General features: G+C 30.2%; 1 protein-coding gene and 1 long non-coding RNA gene across 2 annotated transcripts; both read left to right on the top strand.

The window, feature by feature from the left end:
- The first annotated feature begins 5,669 nt into the window (after positions 1–5,669).
- LOC125878520 (acetylornithine deacetylase-like) lies at positions 5,670–9,719 on the top strand. Its single transcript, XM_049559798.1, has 9 exons — positions 5,670–6,028; positions 6,123–6,367; positions 6,458–6,566; positions 8,524–8,662; positions 8,738–8,795; positions 8,893–8,910; positions 8,992–9,268; positions 9,365–9,398; positions 9,529–9,719. The coding sequence occupies exons 1-9, from the start codon at positions 5,708–5,710 to the stop codon at positions 9,630–9,632; spliced, it is 1,305 nt and encodes a 434-aa protein (XP_049415755.1). The 5' UTR covers positions 5,670–5,707; the 3' UTR covers positions 9,633–9,719.
- A 1,907-nt stretch (positions 9,720–11,626) lies between these two features.
- Positions 11,627–12,098, top strand: LOC125878517 (uncharacterized). The gene is made up of 2 exons (XR_007447759.1): positions 11,627–11,859; positions 11,974–12,098. It is a non-coding gene; the product is annotated as an uncharacterized LOC125878517 (long non-coding RNA).
- Positions 12,099–14,134: the final 2,036 nt, after the last annotated feature.

Raw genomic sequence — 14,134 nt, 5'->3', positions numbered from 1 at the left:
TTATATTCATGTTAATGTCATGTTTATGACTAACCTTTTGTATGTCTCTATGTTACACTATAAATAAAGGCATAAGGGTTCATATTGTAGAGACTTGAAAATTTGGTGTACACTTGAAAGAAAGAAAGTTATCTCATATTGTTCCTCTTGTCTTATATTCTTCTTGTCTTTATCTTTATATTGTTCTTTTGTTCTTAAATTTTACAACAATTGGTACAATTTTTACACATGCTAAAACTTTCATAAGAAAAACTACACGTATTGATCTAGATAAGAATATATTATAATTGTCTTATATTAGAAACAAGTGTTAATATGTACACCACTCATGACAACATATTTACATTGTGCGTAAAAAACTATACTGATCAAGATAAGAATATCTTATCATTTTGTCCAATTAGAAATAAGTGTTTATATACCAAAAACGATATTTAGCGGCAATTAATTAATGACAATAGCTAATATGGATTTTTAGTGACATTTAATACTTTTTATAAATGTTTATGAAACTTATAGCAACATTGAATCTAATGACAATTAACTAATGCTGGTAAATTTTTTAACACTCTTTATAAAACACATATTTATTGCCGCTAAAAGTCGTTTTAGTTGTATTGTCAATATGTACAACACTCATTTTACAACACATTTATATTGTGTGTATATTCATTAGCCCCTCCACTGTACAACATAGTGCCGGCTCAATGCTTATAAAAATAAGTATAAATTATAGGAACCACATATTATAAGTACTAAATAACATCCTATCCCTTGTAGTTTTCTATTTACCAAAAATCCTTTTAAAATGATGTTTGCGGGAAATATAGCGTTGTGCACGGGATACATTAGGTTTGATACATTCCACATAACGGGATACATACAGTTGTGCACGTGATACATAGCGTTGTGCACGGGATACATAGCGTTGTGCACGAGATACATAGCGTTGTGCACGGGATACATTAGGTTTGATACATTCCACATAGCGGGATACATAACGTTGTGCACGGGATACATAGCGTTGTGCACGGGATACATGCAGGATACATAGGTAAATAAGGGATTTTTGAAAATTTTGAAATAAGTAGGGATAAATGGATATTAAGGTAAGTAAATGAGTGTAGTTAAGTAATTTGTCCTAAAAATAAAGCATATATCTTAGGCCCCTAATTTGAGGGGGCCTCAAATTTTTATCAATAATAAATTATGTGTTAATTCTTTCATAGAAAATATTAGTAATTATTTGTGATTAAAGTAAATAAAGTGACACCTGAAGTTGTCCCGAATTTTCAAAAAGACACATTAACTACATGGGCGTCTTATTACCTCCCTAAACAATTTTGATAATATATTATTACATCATTTTTCGATCAATTTCAGATTTTAAATGGCAAGTGTTATCACATACCAATCATTGTGTGACACGTGTTAATTTAATTTGAAATATAATTTTTTTTCATTTTAAATTTTTCTTTATTTCTCTCTCTTACTTTTTGACTTATTTTAATTTTATTACTTTAATCTTAATGTCATTTTGAATTCTACTTCATCTTCCACCCCTACTTTCAAGTTACCCCTCCCTCCATTTTCTTTCTTTCTTCCTTCTTCTTCACCTCCCACCCTCACATCACCCCACCCCAACGTCAAGTTGAGCCCCTCCATTTTCTTTCTTTTTTCTTCTTCTTCTTTGGTCAAATTCTTTTCTTTCCAAAATTATACTATTTTCTAGAATTTGTGTTATTGATAACAAAACTAAAAATCAAAATTTTGAAGGTATCATCCATTAATTTATCTCATTTTCATATAACTTCAAAACTAGAAATGATAATTTTGAAAGAATCAGAATTCCCCGAAAATTGAAAAAGTTTAATTGAAATTTGGATAAAAAAACTAAATAATACCTACTAATCATCTTGAAAACTAATGAGTTTATCAAATTGTTCGAAATGTAATAAATATTTAGATATAATTTTAAAATTGAAGAGAGTTAAACTAATAGTAGTAAAAAAGGGAGGTGGAGTTATGGTAAAAAGTGACATTGAAAGTGAGAAGCTACAATGGAGATGACAATGGATTTTTGAAGAGGATGGAAGAAAGAAAAAGAAAAAAATAATGAGAAAAAGTTAAAATAATAAGAAAAACAAGAAAATATATTTTATAGCAAAATACTTGTAAAAATAAAATTATATTTGTTTTTTTAGTTTGTTTACGCTCTTTAAGAGAGTGCATACACTCTCCATGCCAGGTGAACAAAAAATGATGTAATAATATTAGTTCAGAATTGTTTAGGGATGTAATAGGACGCTTGCATAGTTTAGGTGTTTTTTTGAAAATTCGGTACAACTTCAGGTGTCACTTTATGTGCATACATTCTCCATGATAGGTGAACAAAAAATGATGTAATAATATCAGTTCATGATTGTTTAGGGAGGTAATAGGACGCTTGCATAGTTTAGGTGTCTTTTTGAAAATTCGATCACTTTATGTCTTTTTCTCATATATATATATATATATTCTCTTTAATCTCAATCAAATAGAAGAAATCAAGAAAACATTGTTTTGTCTTCTTATATTTTCTTCGTTAACACTCGCATTATTATATTTTAAACTCTTTTTATACGAGTCCGGAACCTAAAGGACAAAAAAAATGACCAAAAATTCTAAAAGGGCAACAAAAATACGTTTGAAACGAAAAGGGTAACATTTAAACGATAGAGTAGACGGTGTCTAAATTAGAGTAGCAAGGCGCAAGCCCCTATACGCCTTACAAGCCGCAAGCAGACAAAGGCTTACAAGTCGCAGGTATGTCTGTGCCTTGTAAGGTGGATAGGGCCCCACGCCATTGTCTTTACCCTAATAAAAGAAGAAAAATTTAGCCCCTAAAATTTTACATGCAATTTTTTCTTGCCTCGTAAAAAAAAAGTTTTATGAGCTGATTTTGTCGGATCCAATTGCTATATATTTTATGTGACAATCTAATTCGTAAGTGATGGAGTAGGGGCAAAGTTACTAGCGATATTATTTATTTTGGATATAGACTTACACGATTATAAAACACGTCACTAAGATTATTTAACACTTACTTTTTTTAATACAGTTAACATATTTTGTATTTTACAGATGTACGTAGAATTAATCTAGTGATTACATCAAGGGCCTGTTTGGAAAGCCATTCTGGTAATTAGATTTGGTGTAATTGGGTGTAATTACATTGTATGTCCTGCTTGATTGGACAGGTAATTACTTGGTTAGCAGGTAGCTGATATAATTGACAGAGGGTAATTACACTCTCCAATTCACAGGGAGAGGTTGTGAATTGCTGGTAATTACATGGTGTAATTACCAGCTGATTATTTTTCAATTTCTTCTTTTTATTTTTGTTTTAATTTTTTTATTTTTATTATTTTAAGTTTTTTATTTTATATTAGTAAATTTCATTTTCTTCTCATTCTCAACCTTACTTCACATGATTCTATGCAATATTTTCGTATTATTTATTTCTTTATACCATGCTTATTTTCCCATTAGCATAATTTTATTAGTATTCTAATATTTAAATTAAAATATAATTTATTGTTAAGTAAGTTATAGACTTATGTTTTCTTTTTAAAAAATAAAAAATAAATCATATTTATGTATGATATGTTAAAATTTGCGATAAGAGTATTATGTTAAATTTTTTATTTTGAATTTATAGCTTATGTTATATTTTCAGTTTCATTTGTTTTAGTAATATTGAATTCACATTGCAAGTCATTTTTTAATTAGACTTGATAGATTATCCTTTTGTCAAACATTTTAATAATTTATGATATTTTATCTATATATTAATCTTTTTCAAACATGCATTTCACGATGTTCGTAGAAACTTCATAATTTTAGTTTTTATGATCAATTCAATTGAAATATATTAATTTGAAAAAATGTAAATCAATTATTTTTTCATAATATTAGTTAAGAACATATGTTTATTAATTAATATATTTTCAAAAAATAATATATATATCTTAAATATTTAATTTAATATAATTTATAAAGTTTCTTATTTGTCTAGTATAAATTTTAAACAATTATTTTTATTTTTAAAATTTAAATATAATTTTATGATTGCAATTGTGCATCCAAATAGAACATGTGTAATTACACTGTGGCATCCAAACAGTACATGTGTAATTATACTGAGACAAACAAACATGTTAGTGCAATTACTAAGTTGGTAATTACTATCCTAGTAATTACACCAATTCCAATTACCAGGTAGCTTTCTAAATAGATATCTTACGTATCGATTTCAATATATTTGGACTGTTGCTTTATAAATTTGATTTTTTTAGTTCGATGATACATTAATATTAATATATAATATAAATTAATGGACCACATAGTGGTGATGCTAGTTTTGTCCACATCAGTCATTACGAGCAGAAGGGTGATTACATTTAAATGGACCACATAGTGGTGGTGTTAGTTTTGTCCACATCACGAGCAGAAGGAGGAGTATTATATATACAAGAAACTAACTCAAGCAGCTCTTCGTTGTCATACTTGCTTGTCGATAAGGGGCACTTTCGGTATATTATTAATTAATAGCTTTGAATGTCTTGTATAAAATTCTGTTAATAGTTTTACTATTGCTTTTAAAGGACAAAAATGCTAAGGCATGTTTACTTATTTATTTGTCCTCCGAAAAGAATTCTACTGCCTTGATTTGTGGACCCCATCGCCCATCCTGTGCTATTAACTTACACTTTTTATTGTAGTGAAAAAAATTTATCCGCACCAACTATATACACAAATTCAATACATGCTTAGTATTACACATTAAAATACTCTAATATATATTATTTGAAATAACTAAGAAGTATGTAGTATATAGAGCCAAATGATTGGGAGTTGTCTAAATTATATATATATGAGATAATCATTAATCAACATATATATAATTATCTTCCTAGAATTGGTAAGTAAACAATAGATAATACAAGTAATAATATTATTATATTATTTTTTTGAATATATTAAATTTAATACTTTGAAAAATATTATTAGATATTAAATGCATAGATATAAAAGGGTTAGTTTTTCAAACTGAACAAATATTATTAACAGTGGCGTATGTAAGATTTTTCATAAGCGGTGTCGCATTTTAAAATAAAAAATATATATAATATTATATTAAAAAATTAAGAATTTTTTTTAGCATTTTTATGTGTGTAGCGAAATATATTTAAATTAAAAAAAATTAACCAAGAAAGAAAAAGGTGGTATTGAGGTTTGAACACCCAACTTCTAACAAGAAGTAAAATACCCTGACCAACTGAGCTACGCTCCTACTTGGTTCAAGGAGTGTCACTTTATTCTATTTGTTCTTTATTTACAGTTTGCTTTTCAGTTATTTATAATTATTTAATAAAAGATTTCGACGAAGCCGTGTAACATGAAACACCTTCGCCTAAGGCAAGGCAAATCCGCCCCTGATTATTAAACAACTATATTTAGTATAATGGAAAAATATTGATAATGGTGGCATACTGTACAACACATTTTACACGATACATATATTATGTGGACATGGATTAGACTAGAGTATCCAAGCCAAAAGAATCACGTAATATAAAATGAACCAACTCCCATACATATTGGTACCATATCAAATTAAACTTAGCTTTGTGAAAAGAAGCACTTTCATTCCCATATTATTAACATGGCTGATGTAAAGAAGATTTTGGGCGATCTAAACAAGGATTCATTCGTAGCTCTTATGAAGAAAGTGATTGGCGAGTCGAAATATGTACAGAACAATCCACCCGACCTTATCCCGGAGGAAGACAGGATTGTGAACCATGTTCTTGATATCCTTAATCCATTTAGCACCAAAAATGGCGGACCACTGGTTATCAATCATATTGCTTATACTCCTAATAGGGGTAACCTTATTGTGGAGTATCCTGGTACTGATCCAAAAAAAGTTGTGTCTTTTGTTGGAATGCATATGGATGTTGTTCCTGCCAATCCTGATCAATGGGTAATTAATTTAAGTAAATTACTTAATTTTGGTATTGCGGTCAGCTTAATTCATGTCTTAACATATATATAATTTTGTGTGTGTGTATGATCAGGAATTTGATCCGTTTTCATTGGGCGTTGATGGTGATAAACTTAAAGGACGTGGAACTACGGATTGTTTAGGTCATGTGGCTCTTGTCACTGAGCTTATGAAGAGGTTGGCAGAGACGAAGATAAAATTGAAATCAACAGTGATTGCTATTTTCATAGCGAGTGAAGAGAACGCATCTATCCAAGGGATTGGTGTGGAGGCATTAGATAAGGATGGATGGTTTGATAATTTAAAGGAAGGTCCTCTGTAAGTATATATATATATATATATGCTATGGTATAAAATTACGTACGTTGCATAGTGAATTTATTTATATACGTGTATGTATGTATATAGATTCTGGATTGACACAGCTGATAAACAACCATGCATTGGTACTGGTGGTGTTATACCATGGAAACTTGAGGTATTCGGAAAGGGTTTCCACAGTGGTCTGCCCAACAAGGTACGTACTCTTTTAAACTTAATACCACACTACATCTTGTTGTTATTACACAAGCAAATCTCGAAAGACCAAGACAAACAAGAAATATATTATAAGAGATATAAATACTTAACGTGGTTCGGCCAACTGACCTTCGTCCACAAGAGGAGATGAACAATCCACTTCATAAAAGAGAGTACAAAATATAGAACTCCCACGAGTTCTCCCTCCACACAAAATTATTTAGCCAGGGGTGGACGTTCGGTTCTTTGGTTCGGTTTTATCAAACTTTCGTTAGGTTCTTCGATTTTTTATTTTAGAAAAGTGTGAACCGTATACTAAATCAAACTAATTCGGTTCGGTTCGGTTCGGTTCAGTTTTTTCTACCTCAATTTGGTTTAGTTCGGTGTTTTTAAATCGGTTTTTCGATGTGAATGAAAAATAAAATGAGGACAAAATCAAAGTATAAGATACTAAAAATTTAAAAATATGTTTAAAGAATATCTCTCGCCATTAAACATTTACTTTGCACTAAAAGGATATATTTATCTTTGTCAAGAACATTGTGCATCCAACTACTTCTCGAGGAAAACAAGGACGAAGATGGATTCTTTTACATAACATACATTGATAAAAATATGGTTTGGTTCCTCTTGGGAATTAATAGTTGAAGTTAACTATTGAATTGTACATTTCTTGCTACTTTGATTTATTCATGAATGATTAAATTGTTAGTTGACTCTTTATTTTTAGTTAAGAGAATACTCATATATATATATAATATATATATATATATATATATTATTTTTTATAAAAGTTCGGTTCTTCGGTGCACCAAAGTTCTGAGACCCTTACACCGAACCGAAGAACCGAACTTTTAATAAAATAACACCTACACCAAATCGAAAAACCAAAACCGAAGAACCGAATTAGTTCGTTGGTTCGGTTTTTCTATTTTTTGGTATTTATGTCTACCCCTACCTAAGACTATATTGTGAATGCTATTAAGTTAGAAGGAATAAACATCTAGACTTAGTATTTTTTGTTTTGAAAAAAGAAAACCCTAGGGTGAATACCGAATAAAAACATGAATTTGTTTGCTTAAAATTGTAGTATTATAAGCTTATCTATAATGTGGCTCTCCAAGAAAGTAGAAGCCTTTTAATTGGTATCATGTAGGACTTTTTAAGGTTGTGATGTTATCTTAGAAATACATTTAGATAAGAGTAACTCAAGTAGGGGTGGGCATAAATACTGGAAAATCGAAAAACTCAACTGAATCGAACTAATTTGGTTCTTCAGTTTTTCATTTTGGTGTTAGTGTTATTTTTTCAAAAGTTTGATTCTTCTATTCGGTGTAAGGGTCACAGAACTTAGGTGCACCGAAAAATCAAACTTTTATTTTAAAAATAAATAAATAAATAATATATATATATATATATATATATTTATTTATGGCATTTTCTTAACTGAAAATAAGAAGACAACTAATAATTAAAAGTCATTCATGAACAGATCAAAGTAGCAACAAATGTACAATTCAATAGTTAACTTCAAATATTAATTTCCAAGAGGAACTCAAACATATTTTTATCAATGTACATTATGTAAAGGAATCCGTCTCCGTTCTTGTTTTTCTCGAGAAATAGTTGGAGGCACAATATTTTTGACAAAGATAATATAATCTTTTAGTTAGCACAATAAGTGTTCCATGGTGAGACACATCATTTTTTAAAATAGTTTTAAATTTTGAAACCGAAAACTGAAGTTTGATAAAACTGAACCGAACGCCCACCACTAAACTCCAGTACTTGAATGCTCAAGCACAACAACCTTTCTCCAACCCTTGTCACAATTTTCCTTGTTTGGTTTCATAATGTGCATGCCAATATTTTCTTTGTTGCTTTTCCTTTATTTTTTAGACTTGAAGATCACATGACATTGTTTAAAATGTTAGACTAAAATTTTCAATGGTTAGGCTATCAATGCTTTGGAACTTGGTATGGAAGCACTCAAAGAAATTCAAACCCGCTTCTATAGAGATTTCCCTCCCCATCCTAAAGAACAAGTCTACAAATTTGAGGCACCATCCACCATGAAACCAACTCAATGGTTTTGTAAGTTGTCAAATTTTGAGCATATATATCTTCTCCAATTGTTTTTATGAAGTTGTAAATTATTTGCTCATGCAGATCCTGGGGGTGGAAACAACCAAATTCCTGGTGAGTGCACTATTTCTGGAGATGTTAGGTAAGTTTAGTTTCTTAATTCTTCAAATTAAAGCCTTTTTGTAATCATTCATCAAATGATAATAGTATCTAATTACAATTTTTATTTTTTTTTGTAGGTTGACTCCATTTTACAAGTATGTATTATTCCTTTATAAACAAGATACAACCAAATCTCTTGAAATTAGTAGACATTCTAACAATGCATCCTTTTTCAGTGTATCAGATGTTATAAAGAAATTACAAGAATATGTTGATGACTTGAATGCAAATATCGAACAACTTGATACTCGAGGCCCTGTTTCAAAATATGTTCTCCCAGATGAAAACATAAGGGGCAGTATGAGTATAAGTTTCGATGAACCTTATTCTGGCGTTGCTTGTGATCTCAATTCTCTGGGGTATAAAGTACTATCCAAAGCTACCCAAGAGGTAGTTGGATATGTAGAACCATATTCTATAACTGGTAGTTTGCCATTGATAAGAGATCTACAGGTTTGTAACTTTTCTTTCAAATTTGCTTTTCTAGAAACTTGAATTTATTGTAATTATAACATGCACTTATTCATTACTGTATGTATTTGTTTACAGGACAGGGGTTATGATGTTCAAACTACTGGTTACGGTACTATTTTTTCGTTTTTATCATTCTAAAACAATCTTAGTTCAAGCACTGGTCGACCCTCCACGGCCTTACGTGTTATTTTATGCTCATAGAATTAATTGAGATTATTGCTCTATTTTGTGAAATGCAGGCATTATGGATACATACCATGCAGACAATGAATATTGTCTACTGTTTGACATGTCTCAAGGTTACCAGGTCTTTGCAAGCATTATTGCACAGTTGGAAGATTGATATATATGAGGTTTGTTGTTTACAATATTACAATTCTATGATTGGTCTATAGAATAACGTTTTTGATGTAATACATGAAAAGTTGAACCTAGCTAATTTTTGAGTGCACATTATTAGAAAATACTAAATTATTTGTTGTATCTTGGGAGTAGGATAGCACAAGTATATGACTAACCAATTTTCTTATTTATTAGCATAATATCGAAACGTTGAGTTCTAAGTCTCTTCATATTCTACTTAATAAATTGATTCGAAGACAATGCTAGATATAAAAAAGATAATGATATATATAGAGTGATACTTGCATGCGCTACTGTTACATCAATCTATATGAATTTACGATAGTTAAGTGGACTAATAAGGTAATAATGTATATGTTTATTGACTATGATTAAGGATTAAAAATATAACACGTCAGAAATTTTAAGACTAGATCATATTGTAACTAATAGATCAAGAGGAGTTTAGAAATTCAAGTCAGCAAATTTTAGAATTTATGGACGCAATCTACAGACGGTAGAAGAAATCACAGACCGCAGATGATACTCGTAGATCAAATTCAAAGATTTGGTTTTCCACTCAAGTTTTATGAGCTCAAATCACGGGTCGTGGATCTGACACGGACCGTGAATTGGCCTCGTGAAATGTTGTGCAGAAAAAATTAGCTATTAATTTTTACTACCAAACATTTTACGGATGGATTCTACAGACTGTAGATGAAACTACGGGTTGTAGGATGGTCTCGTGTATTGAACTTCAGAGACTGTTAATATTGGTGTATTTAATGGACGGCATCTACGGACTATAGATGGAACCACGCACTATAGATGCCCTTGTGGATCCTTTAGATAGTTTTCCTTTCAAGATTGTTTGTCTTTTTACTCTTCTAATTCCTATACTATGTCGTTTTGGCTTATCCTAATTATTAGAATTAAGGAAAAGCCAATCCACTTAAACCCCTCCCTCAACGCTTAATACTTAGAACAATCAGATGTTGCGATCAAACTCATCTTAAGCAACAATTAGGGTTCCTCACCTTCAAGTTCAATTACAAAATTTTCTTCAAGTATATTTCTTTTAGGTATGTGAGAATTCATCAATAGGTATCCTTTCACTCATTGAGTTTCAAGAAAACCTTATATCTTCAGATAATTAATTTTATAGAGTAATAGAATTCTTATGATTATTATGAATTTTGAAGTAACTCATTTCCTCTCTTTACTAATTCATAAGCATATGTTTTACCATGAATTTCAGCATGTTTACTTAAGTACATATTCATGAGCCCTCAGAACAAGTAAAATTTATGCCTTTGGACTTGTATATTTTAAATTGCATGGTTTAGTCAAGATATAGAGGATTTTCATGATTACTTTATTCTTTGTTATTCAGTCCATATGCATAAGATGCTTTGAGATAATATGTCTATTATTTAGTACTCATCAATTTGCAGTAATCATGAGTTATTTAGTAGTATTATACTTTTTTGGTTGGGAGTATTACGTAGTACTGAGTGAAATTTTGGGATGAAGGCTCATTGTCAGGGTCAACTGAGACCTTTAGTAGCAATTTCTAAATCCCAAAATTATGTATCACCACAGGGCTATGTAGCCCATGTGGGCGCATATTATCAATTTAGTGGTACAATGTCAGATCAAATTAGTTTGTATACCCTGACATGGTACGTTGATCCTTTTTTATGGTAATTAAGCATCGAGCTATGTATCTAGCTCACATGGTTATATGTCAATTCTAATATCTGGCATAATCCAGTTTTCTCAGATATTGCATGACTATGTATTTAATTATTTTAGTCCAGTACTTATCAGTTGTACATTATTTTACTTAGTCATTGGATTAGTTCATGCTTATCAGTTCAGTCCTTTAGATTTATCTCGTTAAATTTATTAGACTTGTGATGCATGTCCCACATATTCAGTACATTTAAATCACTGACCGCAAACTCTCTATGCTATGTTGTTTTATATAGGTCTGAATGTCCAACATCCATCTCGATGTTAGTACGATCCCTGGCCAACTTAGTAGCATTTTGGTGAGTCTTCATTTTTCGAGGACAACCTCTATGTTTTGATTTCAGTTGTTTATGTCTTTAGTTTTCAGAGATCTAGAGTTAGCTGAGGGCTTGTCCCAGCAACTCATCTTAATAAAGGTTTTCAGACATCTAGAGTTAGCTGAGGGCTTGTCCCAGCAACTCATCTTAATAAAGGTTTTTATACATCTAGAGTTAGCTGAGGGCTTGTCCCAGCAACTTATCTTAATAAAGATTTTCAGACATGTAGAGTTAGCTGAGGACTTGTCCCATCAACTCATCTTAATAAAGGTTTTCAGACATCTAGAGTTAGCTGAGGGCTTGTCCCAGCAACTCATCTTAATAAAGGTTTTCATACATCTAGAGTTAGCTGAGGGATTGTCCCAGCAACTCATTTGAATAAAGGCTTTCAGACAGCCAATCACACATTATTATCAACTTTATGTTACCTCCAGATGAACTCGCTTTTTGAGTATATGACCGAGTTTTGAAGTATTGTTTTTAACATTCGAGTCTAGGAGTGTAGTCTTGAAAGTGATAGTTATATATAATTGGGTTAACCGTATGAGAGGTGAAAGGTACTAGAGTTTAGTTTCTTTGATTATAAAGTTATAATCTAAATATTGCTAGAGTTTCGTGAAGTTAATTTTTGGAGGTAAATTATATTACAATAACATTCCGTTCTCTGGGCCACATTTCTAAACTTAGTATTGTTTGAGGGCTCATCCTAAATTCAAAAAAAGGGCTTTTGGAAATTTTAACTCCTAGAAAAACATGCTTCAAATTAAAGAAATAATTGAAAATTGTTGTAAAATAGATGTCCACATAATATATGTTGTATCCAAGTAAAATNATTCAATAATAAAGGAAAGTTACTACTACTATTACTTTGTCTCTCTCTATCTCTATTCTTCTTAATTTCAATTTATTATCTTCATTTTATAACACGTTATCAGCATGAGTCTCTAATCTATCTCAAAATATACATGAGATGAGTAGCAAAATTGGAGAGATCTTTCGGTATGGTAAGTATCGGGTATGTATTTTACCAATCATTTAATTATGAGCAAACTTTATGTCATAATATTACCTTCCCGTATCTCTTTTTTGAATCTAACATTTATTTGATAACAAGAGTTCTTAAAAAATTGTTTGGAACGTATTAGTACTATGCAAAAGATGTTTATGTTTGTATTACTATCGGTGTAGTTGTTATATCTTAGTGTAAATAAATCTTTGTATGATATGAACTTTGATTTCGGTGAATTTTAATATATATAATTAACTGAAATAAGTTTTTTAGTTAGCAATAGCTATGACTTATTCACTTTCAAATTTGTGATTTACTTTCACTCTCTTTAAAGATATATTTCCTCTTTATGCTTTATTTTGGCACAACTAAACAAAATTAATATAGTAATAATAATAAAATTATTTTATTATTTGAGCTTTGGTTTTCACTTTAATTAATCTATAAAAGGTAAAGTGAGATTATTATTGACATGCTATGTGCAAATATGAGAATATATATGTATTGTGATTACAAAAAAATCATCTACACATGTTTAAAATTTCATTTTCTAACATGAAAGCGTCATTTCACTGATGATTCGAAAATAGTTCAACACCTTAGGAAGATTTCATTTCCTTTGTCACTATGTTTAAAAAAAAAAAAAGGATTAGCATATTGAGTTTTCTTTCTGCTAGAAATATGCTTTTGAATGATTTCTAATCTTGAAAAGTTAGAAGGATTTTATTATTATGAATTATTATGTCAATTTTTAAGTAATAATCTTTACAATTCCAAATTAGGTTGGATATATCTTGAATCATGAAATAAGATAAAATATCTATGATGAGCCAAATAATTATCCTCATAAGTTGAATTTAATTTGATATATCATTTTATTTATTGGAATTATTAGTGCTTACCTCTAGTTGCTTTATCTATGAATTACAATTGAGGAAAGAAATTTTCTTAACTAGCAACAAATGAAGTCAATGTTGAGAATTAATTTGTTGATCTTTCAATAAGTGAATTATTCATAAAAATTTTAAGTTGTAAATAGTATTCAGATCCACCTATGAGGATCAACTTTGTTTCGATAATAATTTGTATATGATCTTTTGAAGTGTTATTATGACTAAAATTTATTTGTGCTATTAATAACAAAGTAACAATATTTTAAAGTCTCAAGGATAAACTTTATTTTGGACTATATATGATGATGCCATTGATTAAGGTAAGACAGTGGATTCAAATTTCACCGCATCAAAGGGGTACGACATCGATTAAAGTCTCGATGCACCTTGATGATAAGAATTTGGGTTCAAGTCCCTTCGTATTTCGGCCTAACACACCTTTGTATGGATAAGCCACTGGGTTAAAGTCCCAATGCAATATATTGATATCTAATGATGATTGGGCAAATTGATATGCTCTTGCTAAAAG

The sequence above is a fragment of the Solanum stenotomum genome, chromosome 10 (genome assembly GCF_019186545.1).
Source record: "Solanum stenotomum isolate F172 chromosome 10, ASM1918654v1, whole genome shotgun sequence".
Taxonomy (NCBI): domain Eukaryota; kingdom Viridiplantae; phylum Streptophyta; class Magnoliopsida; order Solanales; family Solanaceae; genus Solanum; species Solanum stenotomum.
The sequence above is the reverse complement of the archived record's forward strand: the minus strand, read 5'-3'. Positions and strand labels throughout refer to the sequence as shown.

What these genes read in the sequence shown, in the direction of transcription:
- LOC125878520 (XM_049559798.1), top strand. Translation starts at nt 5,708, where the DNA reads ATGGCTGATGTAAAGAAGATTTTGGGCGATCTAAACAAGGATTCATTC. An exon ending in GAAACCAACTCAATGGTTTT is followed by an intron (nt 8,663 to 8,737) that starts GTAAGTTGTCAA and finishes TTGCTCATGCAG; the next exon opens with ATCCTGGGGGTGGAAACAAC. An exon ending in TGTTCAAACTACTGGTTACG is followed by an intron (nt 9,399 to 9,528) that starts GTACTATTTTTT and finishes TGTGAAATGCAG; the next exon opens with GCATTATGGATACATACCAT.